The following is a 20,047-nucleotide window of genomic DNA, read 5'->3' as shown; positions in this document are numbered from 1 at the left end:
CTCAATTGTGCCTCAGTTACCGTGAAATATGAAAATCACCCACGCATTCCTGAGAATCAGACGTTTTTCTGCAGGGAAATCAGGTCATTCAAATCTCAAATTTATCCACGTCTTCGCCTACCTCTCAGCTCACAAACCAGAACTTGGGAACGCACCAAAAAACATCTGCGCTCACAAGTTGTGAGTCTTCGATATGGAGGAAACCAATCTGACAGAAGGGGGGAGTCATGGTAAATATGGACAAAGTGGATACAAAACTGGGTCAAACAGATGTGGTTGTCAGATGGGTCCTTTCTAGACACTTGTATAATAAAACGAAGGTGGGTTAGAAATGAAATCATTCAATGGAGCTCTAGGTGGCCAAAACATGGGGTCCACAACAGGGAATGTAACAACTAACTTGGTTAAACTAAATTTAGTGTAAAGCAGAAAAGACAAATCTAACCTAGTCTTTGTATTTTTTTTTTCTCAGTAGCAACAGGACAAGCTTTCCTAAAAACGAGTCTGCCAAAATGATGTGCCTGGTTGAGTGGAGACGTCAACTTGAGTACAACACTAGAAATACAAAAATGAAAAAAATCAGATGAGATCTGGACTTCCAAAGAAATTATTGTGTGTGTGAGAGAGTGAGAGATAGATAGATAGAGAGAAAGAGAAGAAAACTAAGGACATTTTTTGTGTGGTATTGCCTACAGAAAATTTTATCCAAAATATCTTTAGAGTAACTTCATTATTTTACAAAAGTGCAAACACCAAAGGTATCTAAAAGATGACACCAAAAAAAATGACACAAAAAACATTATAGGAGGGCCTGGGGGGATCCTCTGGGCCTCCACAGATAACTTTTAATTTGAACATAAATGAAACTCTCAAAGATTAAAGAGTACAACAAGGCATAATAAATATTTAGTTCATACAGAAAAAGTGTACAAGTACAGTTAATTAAAGTTAATTTCCAAATTTTAAAAAAGATTAGAAATAAATTTGCTTCATTTCTTTGCTTTTTTCTTTCGGCCTTCAACTTCCACCTCCTTCAAGCTGTGCCACATGAATTAGCATCCTCATCTTTAAGCACTCTCAGTCTGAGAAAGAACTGACTAAAAGTCTGTTTCACTTCATTTTTCATGATTACAAATTTAAAAGGCTAATCCCAAATGCATCCTCCAGGAAAATATTAAGTACTGTACGTATTTTTCTTTTTATTGACCATTTGTGAATTTAAAGTTACTTTGTTCTGTGATGTGACATAATGCCTGACATCACGCTATCAACATTAACATCTGTAAAATAATAAGATAATTGTAGGTGCATGATACAAGATGCACTCGCGGATCAGCTCTTGACACCTTTACATGTGCATCACGCTTCCACTGGGACCACAACCAAGGCCACGACTCAGAGCACCTCTATGCCAAAAGATAAAAGACCAGTACAAAACAACACAACAATTTGATTTGATGAGCAAAAATGCTGCTTAAAGGTCAAGTGTCATGCCTATAAACATTCTAAAAGAGATATTGTAATGAAAAATACATACATTAGTCACTTCAATGTCTATAGGAAAAAATAAATATGAGCGGAGAGCGCGTAATCCGTGCGCAAAGTTGCGGAAGTGTCATTCGACGACATCCAAGTGGTCGCCATATTGACTGCATCTCCGGTCCGTGACGTCACCCCGGACATTCACCAATGAAAACACACTGTGGACCCTAAAATGGGAGACGAACACACCCCTTCTGACACGGAAACTCTTTTCAAAGAAGAGAACATCACACAACCGAGGGAAGTTAACGGGGCAATATTACTCTATTTTTTCGAGCCATATTCAGATGATATGCGATCACGGCCAAACTGCCTCCCATCGGATCCACTTCTGCAGCAGAGATGAGCCATCACGGCCTTGTGCAGCGATGAGCCACCCCGGCCAACAAGGCCTTGTCGGCTGGTGTGGTGTATTTTCAGCACCTTGGTGGCTAGTCACGCTGCCGAGCCAGGCCGCTTTATGGTGTTGTCGACGCTCGTGGCTGAGTGCGCCATAAACAATTGTTTATCGCTGCCGCCATCGGCGGTGTTGTTCATCGTGGATGACGCCGGCTATGAAGCAAAGGCTGCCGCATCGTGACGCGGCAGCCTTCGCGGGCAAGCCAACGCGGCAGCCTTCGCAGGTAAGTCGACGCGGAAGCTGTCCATGCGCACATTGACATATTAAGCACCTGTCATACGTACGCAGATATTTTGTTACATTATGAGAGATGGATTACATGGTCCATCCCAAACTCATATGTATTTTAGTAGCTGTATACACACGTACCCGTCATTTGGAACCCAAGAAGCTCTCGTCCTTTGCACCCGTGCAATCCATTTCTCACAAGAACCGGGGTTCTTGCAAATTTATGAAGGGTAAACCCATCCTCCCGAGTGTTCAAGCAATATCCAGCAATGCAACGAGCCGGCATTTTGACAAACACGAAGGAAGAACGAGCTACCTTCCCAGAGGTAAAACTAATAGAAACAAACGAGTCCACTTGAGCGCAGTCCTGCCATGTGTGTCACTTCCTGCTTCTTCTTGAAAACAAATCCCTCGAGAGAATTTTCATGGCGGGAGTATACATCAAAATCATGTTTTGTGGTGAAAAAACAAATGGGTCCATGTCGGCTGCTGTTTTTTCATTGATAACATACAAAAAAAATATGCATTTCATGACAGTGGCCCTTTAAATATGAGTAATGATAGAGGATGTCCGCTCCAGAGGTTGATGGATTAGACAAAATTTATAATCAAGTAAAAGTACTGTTATTTTCCAATAATGTGACTCAAGTAAAATGTAGTCCTAAAAAAAGGGTTAAAAGTATACAGCGAAATAATTACTCAAGTACTGTGTAAATAGTAACTTCTGATTTTATTTGATCACAGCATGGACATCAATAAAATACAAAAAATAAATGTGCAAAATCTGTGTGTGTGCATATGCACTGCCAGAATGACAACAAAACATCTTCAATTTACTGCATTGTGTTTTCTAAAGTTGTGAGATGGCACGTTTGGCAAGACAGTGCCAGACAAATATTACAATACATGAAAGCTGATGTCTCAGCACATCTAATCATAAACTAGTTGTGCGTCGTCGTCTTCATGGTAATGAAAACCTTCCAAACATGGTGGCCTGGCTAATATAGTGTTAATGCCAATGTCCTGGAAGCCAGATACAAGACATTGTGTGAGGTCATGTGACTTAAACGTCACTTGCCCTTAAATTGGATTGACGCAAACTGCGCCCAATGCAGAGGCTGAAGTCAAAGTCTCACGGAGGTAATAGTGGGTGTGTTTTTTCTGGTCTCGTCAATTTTTGTGACATATCCAAAGCAGGTCCCAAGCGCAAGTGTGTACTTCAAACTGATGCGCTCGCATATTAGTCCAGAATGCAAAACAGCCTGACGTCAGTGACCCCCAACCACCCCAAGGAAAAACTCTGGATCTATAAGATTCACATAAATGGCCTACTTTGGGTTCAAAACAGCAAATTTTGCCAAAAGGCAACTGATTTGCATGTATGATTTTCACACAACTTCTTGACCCTGTTCAATTGGCTGATAAATTTCAGTTAAAGACATCCAATAGGCTCATACATGCCAAATGATGTCATTTATCCTAAAAATGCCACGTAAATGATGAAACTAAAACATTATTCATTAAGGATTTTTTTGGGGCAATTCATTTGTTATGGAGGATTTTAGATGTGGTTTTTAGGAAATGTCCACAAAGACAGGGGCACCCCAATCTCACATTTGTTAGATACTTTTAGCCATAACCATGACAACAATGTCATAAAGTCGCGTTGTACCTGATACAGTATTCAAATGAGCAAATGGTGTTTACCATTTGATGTTTTCATGAAGTGTTAACAAAAGTGAAAAAAAAGAGCCCACTGTATTGATTTTGGCTTTATTTTTGTTACAGTTTCACCAATCTAGTACATTTACATAGTCTCTAATATGTAACAGTCTGAAATCAAATAGTTAAAAAAAGAAAAAAGTACCGCATTTCCAAAGTGCAAACTCAAAATATTTCAACTTTTACATTATGTTCACATTAAAAAAAAAAAAAAGTTTGAGCTCAGAAAAGTAAAGGTATTGATGATGTAAATAAGCAAATAAATATTTTGATCTGCTGTTATTTTGTAGTCCGTAGTCTTTCAGAAGACTGAAATCTACCACGGATTACCAACTCTGTTTAAATAAGAAGAGTAGTAGATGAACACCTGAGCCCACTCAGCTCTGCTCAAAAGTTGAAAGGTTTAAACCTCATAACTTCACACCCATTAATGTGCCTATATTGCAGTACAAGTGCAAGTTGGACTTGTGGTTCGTACACCGATGGTTTAAACAGATTTCTTTGTTACATGGGGCACTTGGTGTTGCAGGCATCACCTGACTTAAAAAGGCTATAGATGCTTACCAGTGGAAACATGGAAAGGGCACCTACCATAGAACCCAACTGGACTACTGCCCCACACCACACGAGGGCAGTATGGCCCTCGTCTCGGAGAATTACTCCAATAATTACTTTTACATAGGACAGGGAGAGAACAAATATGATCCAGACCAGCACCTGAAGAACACAACATATAAAATAAACACAGAGTAGCAATTGAGTACAACACAAAATATACAATAAAACAACTGTGTGAGTGTAAAATTTTTGAACTACAAGAGTCCATTTACTTGGATGGACCATGGCATATTTTCATGGCCCGGACGACTGATCAGTTACATATTCCAAATAATATTCGTAGCCAGCATATTGGAATGTTTTATTACTAGTGTGACAGTGAGCTAAAACAATTTGTATGTACTTATATATTTGCCGTAATTTCTCGTGTAATGCGTCCTTAAAGGTATCCAATGGGTCATGTAATATGTACCCTATTTTGACAATGTGATGTTAAATCCTCTCTCATTTACTGTTTTGAGAAGATTTTTACTGACTAAGAATTTTCAGGGGCGCTGTCATTTTCAAACTGGATTTCCCATTTAAGTATAATGTGCACCCCAAAGTTGACGTAAAAAAAAAAAAAAAAAAAAACAGGAAAACCCTTCTTCCAATGTACAATGTGCACCACCAATTTATTGCTATCCATATGCTCAAAATATTGTGAATTATCTGTATTTATACTTTGTTAGGTTTGTACTCGTATTGTTTTTCAAAAACTGTCTGTACAATAATCATTAATAATCATTGTACATGTGCTGATGTAGCGGTAAAACATATTTCGGGACAGGCCACAGGACACGCTTGTCCTGGTCTCTGTAACTGTCAGAACAGTATCCATCAACCAACTAAAATAAATGCTCAATGATGGCATAACATTTTATCACTGATGTTGATAACACATATTCCAGTCTTAAATATTGAACACTGTTTGACTTGAGTTTTTTTTTTCATTAAATATTTGTGCATAAAACGTTTGTTCATAGCACAGTTTATCCACTACATTACACATCCTTGGCCAACACTTCAAAAGAAGCATCTGACTCATCTACAATCTGAAAAGTATCCACTGTAGCGTCCTTTGGTGCATCACTGTCAAACTCATCATTGTGACTTGGTACAGTTCCGGTCATGAAGATCCCATCTTGCTCCCACCGCATGTCATCCTCCCTGTCATTCATGGGGTTTGTGAGGAAACATTTTTTGAATCCTAAGAGTTTTGGTTCCACAGCGCAGCCTCTTGCTCTCCATTCAGCTACATTCTGTAGCAGCTTCCATACGACGTCGAGTGGCTATCAAAACAACATGAGCTCAAACTACATAGAAACGAGCGTAATGGGAGCATTTCAATTGTGTGCGCTCTCCCGTTTTTTCTTTTTCTTATGTACTCATGACGCTCGTACTATGGAGTTTGAGCCCACGTTGTTTTGATAAAGACCTGAAGCCATTGGGCTCTGTTGTTTTGGACTGCTGCGCTGGTTCCGGGTTCCTAGCGTCAGCGATGACATATTTCTTTTAAAAGCCGCTGCTTAACTAGTCGTCGCAGTCGACATTTTTTGTCTTAGTTTAAGTTAAAACGAACTCATGGGCAGTCGTTTCTGATGTTTGGTACCGGAGGAACAAATATGCTATGCTAACGATCATAAAATGCGAAACTCCGCTGACGAGGTCAGAGAGCTCAGGTTGGTGGTACACATTACCATAATATATATATACACACACACATATGTGCAACATAAGACATCGAATATCATATCAAAATGTAAATGTATAACTTTTTTTTTAAAACCACTCTATGTACCTGTATACAATTATACAATGTGATTGTATTTATTTTTCATCCAAACCTATATATAATGCATATGCACAAAATATAATTATTTTTGACAAGTACTTGAGACATTTGAATCAGAGACAAAAATCGAGCATTCACGGAGACGATGAAATAATACTGTGGGCTGTCACCTGCTCTGACAAGTGAGTTAGAAGAAAACACAGACTGAGTTATATATTTGTTAAGATAGTTATTTTTTGTGATATAAAATGGAGCTCTAAGTTTTGTAATTATGAATATTTTTAAATTGTTATGATTTTCCACACTATACCAGGGTTAGTTATTTATTAAATTAAATCCCATACTTTCATAAGAACGCTGTCAGCTGTGAGTGTTAAGGAGGCATTTTTGAAGAACGTTGGACTTTACAGTAAAGAAAATACTGTACGTATTTGAACACTCTGCTTTATTGCAAGTTCTCCCACTTAGAAATCATGGAGAGGTCTGAAATTTTCATCGTAGGTGCATGTCCACTGTGAGAGAGAATCTAAAAAGAAAAATCCAGAAATCACAATGTATGATTTTTTTAACAAATTATTTGTGTGATACAGCTGCAAATAAGTATTTGGACACCTGTCTATCAGCTAGAATTCTGACCCTCAAAGACCTGTTCTGAACATGCACCTACAATGAAAATTTCAGACCCCTCCATGATTTCTAAGTGGGAGAAATTGCAATTTAGCAGGGTCTTCAAATACTTTTCTTCATTGTAGCTATACAGTTAAATACTTCAAGTCCAACCAAACTCACGATTTACACTGTTAAATATGTCAGTAAAGTACATACCACTGAACTCTGTTTCCTATCCAGTACCTTTTTAAATAGCGTGCATGGATGCTACCGTATGCTTTAAGCTAATGCTGCTATATAGCTATATTCTTTGTGGCGCTAAACGTGTATGTAAATAACATTTGAAGTGCATGTTTTACGTCAATTATTTCTTTGCTCATTGTTTTCTTGTCTGCTGGTTGTGCTGTTCTGTTTGCTGTGGTGTAAAGATTTTAGTTTGGTGTGAAACCGTGAGTGAAGATGGTGTGTTGACTCATGACTCGCTTCCACTGCTCGTAGAGGGGGAAAGAAAAATGTGTAAGCTTGTTCTTCTGCTTACAAAAATAAAGGTGCAATTGAGAGCGCCACTGTACCTACGCCTGATGATACGGTGTGCCTTGTACATCTGTTGGATACGAGAATTGCACCCACATCTGAGACTGCCCCTCTTAATACGGTGAGCCTTATGGTAAGTATTGTTTGACCCTCGCAACATACCGGATTGGAGCATGGGTGGGGGATTTCCAAAACCAGGCGGGCCTTTGGACATAGCCATTGGCGTCCGTCACAGAAGCTTGGGGTGAATTTGAAATTTTCTGATGTGCTGCTTTGCTACAATTGAGACCGATATGGTGTGTTAATGAACCGCTTGAGACAAACAGAACAAGTCTTACTATAACAACGGTCCCAGATGCATTATGGACCAACAGAGGGCAAGGACTGAGTGCAGCCATGGCCATGATGTAGGCTCCAAATGCAGTGCCAAACATAGTCAGAAGGGACATGAAGATAAGAGACCTGCAAGCAAATACCCATAAATGAAAGGAAATCCTTAGTCTTAAATATTAAGTCTTTAAACATTGAGCTAAAAGATGACTATTTATACATCAAGTACTGTGATTAATACAACGTTATGAGACTTTTCTATTTGTCATTATTGAAATATTTAGTCTTTGAACATCTTATGTTTGGACAGGAATATTTGTAGAAAGCTCCTACAGTCACACATACCTGATAGGCATACACATGGCAATGAAACACGCCAATGGATTGGCGACCGCTGCCATTGTAGCAGCCAGATGATAGGCCTGGTTCCCATAAGGCAGACAGGAGTAAGACTGCACCGATGGCAGCACGCCATTGGTCAGAGCATTCACCCAGGCCAGTACAGCAAATATTAAAGCCACCTCAGAGTTCGCGTATGTGCCCTTGCCAAAGGAGCTCCGAGGTTCCCTCGGAGCAGAATCAACAGGATTTAACATTGGCTTTTGCTCTGGTGTTTGAGTGTGCAAAGAGAAAACTTGCTCTCTCTTCTCTGAGGTCAATTCTTCTCTGAAATACAGGTCCTTCTTCTTCACTCGATCCACAGCAGGGTGATGGTTGAGTAGGATGAAGGCCATCAAGCATACAACCATCATAACACTGAGGAACAAGAAGAAAACTCGAGCAGAGAATTTTGCTGGTTGATAGATTGCATGGAGCTCCCCAGCGTCAACCGTGGAATTCTCAAATGTTTTGTTCAATGAAACCGTCACGTTGACATTATGACACCGGACTACACCCACACCTTGAATAAGAGCCACCAGTGCAGGCACCAGACCGCTGAGGCCTTCACCTGCAAAGTAGCTGGTAAGGTACTGAGGGCACAGACGTATCATAAAAGGCAGAAAGGTGACAGAGGAGGTGCAGTCCACCACAGAAAGCAGGAAGCACAATATCAAGAGGGGAACACTGTGCATGTTTCCTGATATAGTCACTGTGTGCTTCCAGAAGAAAGCCAAAAGGAATGTGGCAATGATCCCCAACACAACAATGCAGTAGACAACACGCCTCTCATCCAGCAGTCCTGGGCGAAAGTGATGCATCAAGGTGATGACGAGGGGGCCTATGTTGGCCATCTGGATGAGGACTGTTAGGTAGGATGGCAGGTACCAACCCTCAGGGATCTGTGGCACAATCAGTGGAAGCTCCACCCACATTCCGTTGATTGCCACCCAGGAGCCCGTGCCAAACAAACATGCCAGCATGTGAGTCAGCAGCGACATGATGGCAGTGTTGATGAAGGTAATGAGGAAACTGAGTGCTGTACAATCTGAAACACAGAGAAAGGACAGTTTGATCACATGGATATGAAAAAAAATGCTGCAAAACTCATATTGTTTGTTTAATTCACAATAAGTATCTTCTTCTTCTAAGTATGTTTCTATTTATATGTCGAAATAAAAGTTACACAGTAAAAACTGTACTCTGTTCTTTTGGACAATCTCAAGTAGAATGTGAAAATGTTTCTTGTTAGACAACTGATTTAAAGTCCATATAGTTTTAAATCCATCAAGGAATTAGTGTAAAAGAGGAATTAAATAACTTGGTTTGACAGTTTAATATAAGGTGCATCCCACTACTCACCCCAACATCACAGGCTTTAGTTTGTTACAACTCTGACTACAAGAACTATAAAAAAAAAGGATACTTCATCCATCTTGAAATCCACTTTTTGAGCTGCTTATCCTCACAAGGGCCATGTAAGTGCCCGCCTATCTTGAGGCAGGATACACACTGAACTGGTTTCCAGGCAATTGCAGGGCACTTACAAACAAAACCGTTCTCAACTATGGGTAATTTAGAGTCTTCAGTTAACTTGCTCTGCATGTTTTTGGGATGTGAGAAGAAACCGTAGTAACTGGAGGGTCGTGGTTGAGTAGGATGAAGGCTATCAAGGTGAATTTACATTATCGATCTAGCATCAAGCCATCATTCTCTGGGGTTTCGTAGCATGAAGCGGCATTGACGTGCATTTAAAAATGTGTGTAATTATGAGTGTATCCCTTTAAAAGAGCAGGGGGAGAAGTGCAGCTAGTTGTTGTTGAAGAGTTTGGTGTGCTGCTGGAGTGTTAATTAATAAAAAGAATCTAACAAACCCGTGGTGACTCCTCTTCCTCATTGCCAAGGGTATTACATTGGGAAAAAAAAAAAAGAGCACTATTTTATTGAATGATGAAAATAAATGTGCGCAAAATAACTGCCCGAGTATTTATTTTACCTGCTCCTGAACCTCTGCACACAGCGTCTGCAAATTACGGCTGTAGTAAATTACTTACATCTTTACGCAGGACTGTAAGCTGCCATCTGGGAGGCCTGTCGGCATCTCAGTGTGAGACTTATTTTGAGCGATGAAAAACATATCTAAATATATACATTGGGTGTCCCAAAAAAAATGTATCATCTTTTTCTTTCAGCTTGTCCCGTTGTCCTTTTTTTTTCCCCCATCTAAGCCCATCTCGTGGATCCTCCTCTCTAAGAAAACGGTCCTCATGTTCTCCCTCACAACATCCATCAACCTTTTCTTTGGTCTTCCTCTCACTCTTTTGCCTGGCAGCTCCATCCTCAGGCACCTCTCTACCAATATACTCACTCTCTCGCCTCTGAACATGTCCAAACCATTGAAGTCTGCTCTCTCTAACCCTAACCCGTCTCCAAAACATCCAACTTTGGCCGTCCCTCTAATGAGCTCATTTCTAATCCTATCCAACCTGCTCACTCCGAGCAAGAATCTCAACATCTTAATTTCTGCTACCTCCAGTTCTGCTTCCTGTTGTTTCTTCAGTGCCACCATCTAACCTAACGGGACAAGCTGAAAGAAACTTACTTACACACAGTCACTCACATTTTAAAGATGTACAGGTGTGGTCAGTCATGCTCGCAGATAAGAGTTCCGGGTGTGATTACGGATGGCCTTAAAATAATTTACTGGATTATTATGACATAACTGTAAATTAAAAATGTAATAAACAAATGCATAACTAAAATAGAAAACTAAAATTTCAACTGATATTAGTAGAACATGATATGAAACGGTATTTAAAATTTTTCATCAATAAATCTGACAAACATTATCTGAAGAAAAGTTCAATGCGCGAGCCTGTCAAGGAATAAACACGAACGGTCTATACTCACAACCTTTTGAAAAAGCTGAAAGTTTAGTTCAACATAATTGCCGTTTGTGGCAACAACGTCACGATACATTGGAACAAACATTCCTGTCGGCAACCGTGACGCATTGTTGGGGCGGGGGGGGGTCACGCATCACGGGACTGCCGTAAATAGAAGGACGGCTTGCTAGAACGTGCCTTTATGTGCATGCGGTCAACGTATTGACCACAACTCAATCAAGCGACCTGGTGGATGATAGTCTTTTTTTTTTTTTTTTTTTTTTTTTTAAACGCCGTCACACTGCCTCGCGATTGACGCAATGAGCACCCCTGGTGTAACTGAATTTCCTTTGACATGCCTCATGATATTGATGACTTTTGACGTAAATGCGCTCGCATTCCATGAAGCAGTTCTGAACATGCACTTTCGTACATGCTCAGTACGGTTTACGTGAATTTCCTGTTTCCAGGTGAATAACTGATGTTTTGGAGCACGCTCATTTAGTTAACGTTTATGAAATAAACACGTAAATTAATGTCAAGACCACACAAGATAAGCGACGTCTTGAGAGAATGCGAGGTCAGGGGTGTTATTGTTACGAGTGATAGTGCCTCATCATGGCTACGCTTGTGAAAGCAAAACAACGAACTCAAAGGCATGTTCGTTTAATGTTGTCAACTAATATCCGGATTAATTTTAGGCAATTTTTCCTCAACTTTCCGGACCAATTTTCATGAAAATTTACAAATCCGGAGGACTTTCATCACTGCACAGAGGACACCAGACACCTTCCGCCAACTGTTCCATCCCGCTTGGACCAGTTTCTTCACTTCCTTACCACACTCACCATTGCTCTGTATTGTTGACCCCAAATATTTGAAGTCATCCACCCTCGCTATGTCTTCTCCCTGGAACTACACTCTTCCTCCTCCGCCCCTCTCATTCATGCACATATATTCTTTTTATTTCAGCTAATCTTCATTCGTCTCCTTTCAAGTGCGTACCTCCATGTTTGTAATTGTTCCTCCGCTTGCTCCCACTGCAGATCACAATATCATCTCCAAACATCACGGTCCAAGAGGATTCCAGTCTAACCTCGTCTTTCAGCCTATCCATAACTACAGCAAACAGGAAGCGCCACTTTGAGACTGTACTTGACCTTTTCTACTGGTGAAGTATGCGATGAACTTTCACACACTAACACACTGCTCCCATAAAAAGAATGTGACCTGCAAACGCTTGAAATGACAAATACGTAATGTTAAACTAACCTTGATAAAGTTTAAAGCAAATGTATAGTATTTAATGAGTGATGAAGACTATTTTACTTTTATTGTACTTCCATTATTTGCTTAAATATGACCTTAGACATTTAATCAGGAGATAAGGTCCATTTGCTAATCAGACAAGGATGTGTTGCGCAGTGTGGCGGCTGTCCTTGATCTTTGTACACAGAAAACCAGCTGGTGAGAACCTCCTCGCCCAGGCGTTGTCATGGAGACGAACGACACCGGATAAGGAGCAGAAAGTTACCCAAGACCAGACTGGGGGGTAGCCAATTTTACCATGGACCCATATATATATATATATATATATATATATATATATATATATATATACACCTTATATACCTATATATACATATATACCTTGTGTCTTATTCTTCTTTGGGCTATCCTGCCAGAAGACACACGTGTCGTGTGCTGCAGATACGGATAAGACCCGGACGTCTGTATTGCACATTCCTTTGTAATAAATCCAATTACTCGTCTAATCATTGGTCGTCTCTTCCTGGATCCGTGAACACGGGTAGGGTCCAAACTCCCAAATCCCTACAGTTACAATACTGGGCGATATGAGATATTTTATCGTATTTAACTGTCTCGAAATAAGCAGTTAAAAACACTAGTAATTGTTTAAACTTCCGTCGTTAAACGACGCAAAGACGTCTATCTACTTACCGTTTTCCGGTCACATGTACCTCTCCTGTGCCGGTTTCTACAACTCCTTTACGTTGCGTGACAGCTTGGTTGATTCGGTCGTAAACTTGTGTGGATGTGAGCGACGGTTTCCATTATACTTCCGGGTTTTTGAAGCGGTTTGACTGTGAGGCGTGGCTGCGCACGCGTACACGACCTAGATTTCATAAAACACGCGTGGTGATCGAACCATAGATGCTAGCTTGCAGAACCCCTACCATGGCAGTTTGTCCGCCATATTGGACGTGGCAGATCTGACATTAAATTTATGCAAATAAAGGGAGTTAACTCCATAAAGCAATGTCACCCTCCTATTTACCCATTCACTGACACGCACAAACATTAATATATATCTTGACAAAAAATTTATATTTTCTAAGCTTATATTTGATTAGTATGTATTGTTATAAACATTAACTCCCACACAATATTGTACCGTATATGGATACATTCCAGTGTCGGAGTAGCCTTCATTTTCTGTCTATATTAATTTTTTAGTAATTTTTAGTTGTCCTCAGACAAAATGTAACTGTAGGATGTAAATTGTGTTGTCACCATGCACTATAGCGGCTAAAACAGGTAGAATGGACTCTTCGGCAAAAAAAATAAAAAAATAAAAAAAAATGGTTAGTTAGTACAACCTTTTACTCAGAGTTTAAACAATATGAAACCTACAATTTATTTTATTGTAAATTATTTATCCAGCAATATTTTTCATTTTATTTCAGGGGACTGGGTATCCGTAACAGGGTTGTACCAAATGCATCAAGCTATGTGATATGACAGATAAAAGACATGAAAAAAAAAGTTGCAGCAGTTGGTTTAGACGGTTGACTCAAGTCACATGTTACTTTATTACCTGTTGTATTTGGGGCGGGGGAGTACATTTGTGTTGGAAATGTTGTGTTTTACATGTATATCAAATATTAGTTTGATTCTTTCCACCTTCAACTTTCACGGGCTTTGTTCTGTTATGGCTTGTAGTTCTCCCAGTCATGTTGTCCGTAATACTTGTCCCTAGATGCTTTATTGTTATTTTGTTCTACCCCTTCTGTGTAAAATTTGGTACAGCTGGACCAAGATAATTTTGTTTTGTCTTTCTGTCCTTTTCACTTTGATATAACAAGGGTTACTTTTAGTCTGAACTTCAGTAAGGGGGACAATTCATAAGATGTGGACCTTTTCCTTCTCTTTGCAAAAATGTTTCTTTCTTTTTGTAATATAAACCCACAAAAACAAGAATGCTTCCTTTCTTACGGTGTCACAAAAATATTTTACAGAACACATTTAAAAAACTAAATGAAGTGGTCTGTTTTCAAAAAATGTTAGTACGAAAATTGTCTTCCAATGATGGAATGACCCAAATATGTCTAAATATTCATCATCGTAATCACATATTTGCATGTATTTGTAGTTAGGAACATTCTTACAAGCTTGAGAAAGTAAAATAATTAGTTTTTCTGTCTATGTATGCTTCCTAAATACATACACACCCACACACACGCATGCGCACACACATTAATACAGGTACATAATTACAAATGTTTAGGTTATAAGTAAGCACCGTACCATCCATCCATCCGTCCATTGTCTGAGCCGCTTAACCACAAAAGGGTTGCAGGGGTACTGTAGCCTATCCCATTGATCTTCGGACAGGAGACGGGGTACACTCTGGTCGCCAGCTAATCGCAGGGCACACAGAAACAAACAACAATTCACACTCACAATCACATCTACGGACAATTTGAAGTATCCAATGAATCCATGTTTTGAGGATGTGGAAGGGAACCGGAGTGCCTGGAGAAAACCAATGCAGGCACGGGGAGAAGGTGCAAACTCCACACTTGAGTGGCCAGATTTGAACCCAGGTCCTCAGAACTGTGAGACAGATGTGCTAACCAGTTGTACACTGTGCCCTACATAGTCTTTATTTATTTTTTATTTAATATATTCAATTCATAGTTGCACAGTGCAGGAGTGGTTAGAGTGTCTGCCTCACAGTTCTGAAAGCCAGGGTCCAAATACCAGACCCGCCCATGTGGAGTTTGCATGTTCTCCCTGTGCAAGTATGGGTTTTCTCCAGGCACTCTGGTTTCCCAAAATCCTGCATTAACTGAAGACTCTAAATTGCCCTTAGCTGTGAATTGTGTTTGTTTTTATGTGTCCTGTTATTGGCTGGCAATCAATTCAGGCTGTTGCCCAGCTCGTGCCCACAGATAGCTGGGATAGGGTCCAGCACTCCAGTGACCCTTGTGAGGATAAGCAACCCACAAGATGGATGAATATTGAACTCATTATAAATTAAATTAAGACTATTAAGATACAAAATAAGTAAATTAATTCCCCCAAATGATGTTAAAATAGCTAAATACAATCAAAAGTGTTTTTCAGTTTTAAACCAATGAGATCTGATTACAAGTGTAAATTGTTTCCTAAATTTCCAAGCAGGAAATTAATGAAAACTTTTTACTGGTTACTCCACTTAACCACATCCAGCATGGCGCTAATGGCTGATCAGCACACAACTTAATCCCTCCTGTTCTAATTAATTCTGAATCATCCATCCATCCACTTTCTGACCCACTCATCCTCACAAAAGTATGGGAATTATTTAGGCTTAAATAACGGTGTTATTAAATATTAATTATGTTTTGTGTCTTGTCTCAATGTTTTCAATACAATCTCAAAAAGACAAAATGTATAGCCTTAAAAGTTAGTTTGATTATTTTGTTTCACTCCAGTGAAAAGTGTTCAACTTTGAAATAGGTTGTAATATTATGGGTCAACATCGTTGAAATAATTCAGTGTGTCCAGTCAGCTAACTAATCCTAATGCAATTGGTAGGATACACTCCTCATGTGCTTTTTTTGGGTTTGTTTGTTTTTAATGAAATGCTTCAGTGTGTCAGCGGAGAAGTGTACAAAAAACGCAAAGCTCATGTTTCTGGATGAATGTCTAATCAAAAATCCATTCTCAAATGTTAGTTTGCTCCAAAGCTTATTCTGAGACACATTTCTAAAGCCTTCAAGATTAGTTTGGACTGTTCATGAAAATTATTATGAGTATAAGTTTTATCTTAGACTTCTCACATCATCATTGATGGCAACAAGTAGTTGAACATTAAAAATGTTAAGTTCAGAGAAATAATGTATTTTTTTACATGATACATAACTGATCATTTAACCATAGATATATTTTAAAAATCAGTTTCCAGTGATGTAGCAACAACGGTCTGGTGAGCATGAGAAGTAGAATTTGTAATTCATCATATATATATTTGTATATTTGCAATTACTGTATTTTGCAATCATTGGAAGATATATTAAGTATTACTCACCTGCCTGTGAAAATGAAAATGCTGAGTCTGCTCTAGGGACAGGCTTTACATCCGTGGAGAAAAGTATGTAGAGGTAAAGACACTGCACAGGAACTCAGTGGTGGCCGTTTGATGCTCCAGTGGACGATGTATTATTCATTTTGACTCCAGTGTTTTACTAGTCTGGATTTCTGGGATATTGTCATGTGACTATTGAGGGCTGAGCCAGGGGTCCAGCCTGGGAACCAAAGTCAGAGGAAACATATCTGGATGGAGGAAGGTAACGAGGCCAGAGGGAGGTAAAAATGAAGAGACGAAGGGTGGAGCTAAATGTAAAAAAAAAGAAAAGGTTGAAACCACCCTATAAGAAAAATAATAATAATTAATCAAACCAAACCAATCCACAATATATAATCTAAAATGCACTAAAATTTTAACCTTGGTTGAACTACAAACAACACAGGTAATGTACAAAATACACGGTTTACTTTGTCACAGAACTCAGAAGTTGTTTCAAATGAGAGACAGTTGTTATAATCTGAGGGTAAAAGGTGTATAAAAAGAATACTCAAACACAAGAACAAACATAATACATGATGCTTCTGTTTGAGGAGTTAAAGGTGACATATTTTCCCATACCAACTTTTTGTCTGGTATTTGGGATGTAATACAGGCTCTATGGTGCCTCAGTAAACGTGAAATATGAATTAAAATTGTCCATATATTCGTGACTTCCAGACGTTTTTCTGCTGAGAGGGCTGAAATAAGTTCATTCATACTTCTCAAGCTTATCTACATCACGAGTAAAGATCCCCACCTTCCCTCTTCGCTCCCGAGCCAGCGCTGTTGATATAACAAATACGTGTGCACTCACAAGTAAGCCTTCTTCATGTATGTATTTCTTTCGGCTTGTCTCTTTAGGGGTCGCCACAGTGTTCATCTCAGATGAACGCTCATATTTGTTTGGCACAGTTTTCACGCTGGATGCCCTTCCTGACACAACGCCTTGGCATTTATTCGGGGAGAGAGCTGGAGCCTATCCCAGCTAGGAAAGGGGCGGTCTTAGTCAAATCTGGACAAAGGGGATACAAAACTGGGTGAAACTGACCAAACAGAATTGACTCGAAAAAAAAAAAAAAACTTTTTTTTTTTTTTTTTAATGAGATTGACACTTTTAAGTGAAGTCTATGTTAGAGAATAACTCCATGGAGTTCTTAATACCCCAAATATGGGACTTTTAACTCGTGGAATGGTTATAATAAATACATAAAGAGATAAATTAGATGGGCAGCATGGTGGAACAGCTGGAAACGGTTGGCCTCACAGTTCTGAGGACACGGGTTCAGTCCCAGCCCTCCCTTTGTGGAGTTTGTTTGCTCTCCACATGCCTGGGTGGGTTTCTCCGGGTACTCCAGTTTCCTCCTACATCCCCCCCAAAAAACATGCAACATTAATTGGAGTGATTCTGAGTGCAACTGTTGTCTGTCTCCATGTTCCCTGTGATTGGCTCGCAAAAAGTTCAGGGTGTACCCTGCCTCCTGCCCGTTGAAGGCTGGGATAGGATCCAGTACTCCTTGTGAGGATGAGCGCCTACGAAAATGGGTGGATAAATTAGATTGATGATGATGATGATTTTGGAGCACTTGGAAATGTTTGCTTGAATGTTATCTTGAAACGGATTAGGCTATTTACATGTAAAATGTCTTTCTACTTGCTAAATTTTCAGGTTACAAAACGACTTCCATAACAGATTAATTTCGTATGTCGAGGCACCACTGTATCTGAACAGGTTCTACACTTTTATAAGTACTGTATGCATTTATTGGGGATAAGGGAGTCTCATTAGTCCAAAATAAAAGCAAGTTTGAATGAATGAACCTTTTTGAACTCGAACGTCATTTGATAGCATTTCAGCTGACTGCGTTCCTTCAGCCACATATCATGTGACCTCATGTTGTGTTCTTCAAAAATAAAGTAATGGAATGGGATAAAAATTGTAATGTTTTCTTAGTTTTTTTGTTAATCTCTCTTTCTGGAAAACAAACACTTCCCTGGTGCTCAAGTGAGGTAATATTTCAGGGTCAAGTTGGACCTGAAATGAGACATTTCAAGACTGGAATGCCATTTACGAGGGTGACATCAGTTAAGTGTGTGACACATTCAAAAACCATTTTAGTCCCAAATGACAGTTTGCTTCCAAGCCCTTGAGGAAGGTAGCTATTCTTTAGACTCTTGTTCTTCTTTTTCTTTCAGCAATAGACTGTGACAACATATTTGACATGGACTTCCTAATACAGTATCATAATAGAAATCCTTTTTTAGATATGTATTTCTCCTGCACAAGAGTCTATGTAAATACTCTAGATAATAGAATGTGAACTTCTTTCAATGACTTCTTAAAGACAGATTGCGTAAACTTTGATGATTTGACATCTACTTATCGTACTATGAGCAAAAGAGATCACAGGCTAGCGAGCACACAGTATACTTGTTGAGATAAAACTGAGCAGCAGGGTGTTGTTGTGACCTGGGGTCATGGTCAGTGTTTTCATTGAACAATACACTGCTTTCTTTGTGAAAAGTGCTGGCCTCTGTGTTTAAACTCGTATGAATGGTTTCAGCACAGCATGTTTGTTGAACGAGCTTGGGGGAGGTTTGACAGCAGGAGAGCAAACTGAGCTGAGGATGCACAGATGAAATTTCTGCCAAAAGGACTTCATCATTATAAAAAGGTCTATGTATCTGCCGATATTTTCTACAATATTTACCAGAACGGGCAGCACGGTGGATCAGCTGGAAAGCGTTGGCCTCACAGTTCTGAGGACCCGGGTTCAATCCCAGCCCTCCCTGTGTGGAGTTTGCGTGTTCTCCCGTGCCTGCGTGAGTTTTCTCTGGGCAGTCCGGTTTCCTCCCACATTCCAAAAACATGCAACAGTCATTGGACACTAAATTTCTCCTATGTGTGATTGTGAGTGCAGCTGTTTGTCTCGATGTGCCCTGCGATTGGCTGCCAATCAGTTCAGGATTTACCCTGCCCCTTGCCTGTTGACAGCTGTGATAGGCTCCAGCACTCCCGCGACCCTCGTGAACATAATCGGCTAAGAAAATAGATGGATTTACCAAGACGATAACTCCGCTATCATGGCACCACAGTTGCTGCTATTTTTACTGCTGTTACTACTACTACTACTACTACTACTGTCATGGTCCTGCCGTTCCAGTCCTGGCTGTGCGTGTCCCACCGGACTGACGATGTTTCAGAGCCGCACACTTGCGCCTCATCTCCGCTGATTAACCCTGGTACTTATCGGACCCAGGGGACGACTGGTCTTCGCCAGATCGTCGCCTCGCATGTCTCATTCGCGCACTTCTGAAGTCCTGACTTCAACCTCCCGTGTACCGACCAACGCCTGTCTCCCGACCTACCCTGTAAGCCTGTCGCTACTGATCCTGTTGCTTGTGTGGACTGACTCCGCGGTTACCGTCTCTGGAACAAATATAGACTTTCTCCTTACTGCTTGCCTGTCACCCGAGTCGTGCATTTGGGTCTGCCCTCGAGCCTCGTTCGACTACTACTACAGTAAAAAAAAAAAAAAAAAAAAAACACATTTGCATGTAAAATCCACCAAATTGATTAAATGACTAGGTGCATGTTACTTTAATGGAAGTGACGCAATAATCACGCCAAAAGTTTGGATTTTTTTTTTTTTTTTTTTTACAAATGATGTATT

General features: G+C 39.9%; 1 protein-coding gene across 2 annotated transcripts; it reads right to left on the bottom strand.

Annotated features, from left to right (window-relative positions):
• Positions 1-3,743: 3,743 nt before the first annotated feature.
• On the bottom strand, positions 3,744-13,128 carry zgc:91890 (solute carrier family 52, riboflavin transporter, member 3-B). 2 transcript variants are annotated; one of them, XM_061820690.1, is made up of 4 exons: positions 12,983-13,128; positions 8,103-9,183; positions 7,766-7,889; positions 3,744-4,609 (listed from the first exon to the last, which is right to left on the bottom strand). In XM_061820690.1, exons 2-4 carry the CDS (start codon positions 9,134-9,136, stop codon positions 4,397-4,399), a joined length of 1,371 nt encoding a protein of 456 aa, XP_061676674.1. In that variant the 5' UTR covers positions 9,137-9,183; positions 12,983-13,128; the 3' UTR covers positions 3,744-4,396. The 2 variants fall into 2 exon arrangements, with proteins under 2 accessions (XP_061676674.1, XP_061676673.1); XM_061820689.1 differs by lacking the exon at positions 12,983-13,128 and adding an exon at positions 12,671-12,952.
• Positions 13,129-20,047: the final 6,919 nt, after the last annotated feature.

This window comes from Syngnathoides biaculeatus, chromosome 5 (genome assembly GCF_019802595.1).
Source record: "Syngnathoides biaculeatus isolate LvHL_M chromosome 5, ASM1980259v1, whole genome shotgun sequence".
Lineage (NCBI taxonomy): Eukaryota > Metazoa > Chordata > Actinopteri > Syngnathiformes > Syngnathidae > Syngnathoides > Syngnathoides biaculeatus.
Note: the sequence above shows the minus strand (reverse complement) of the source record. Positions and strands in the feature narration are given on the sequence as shown.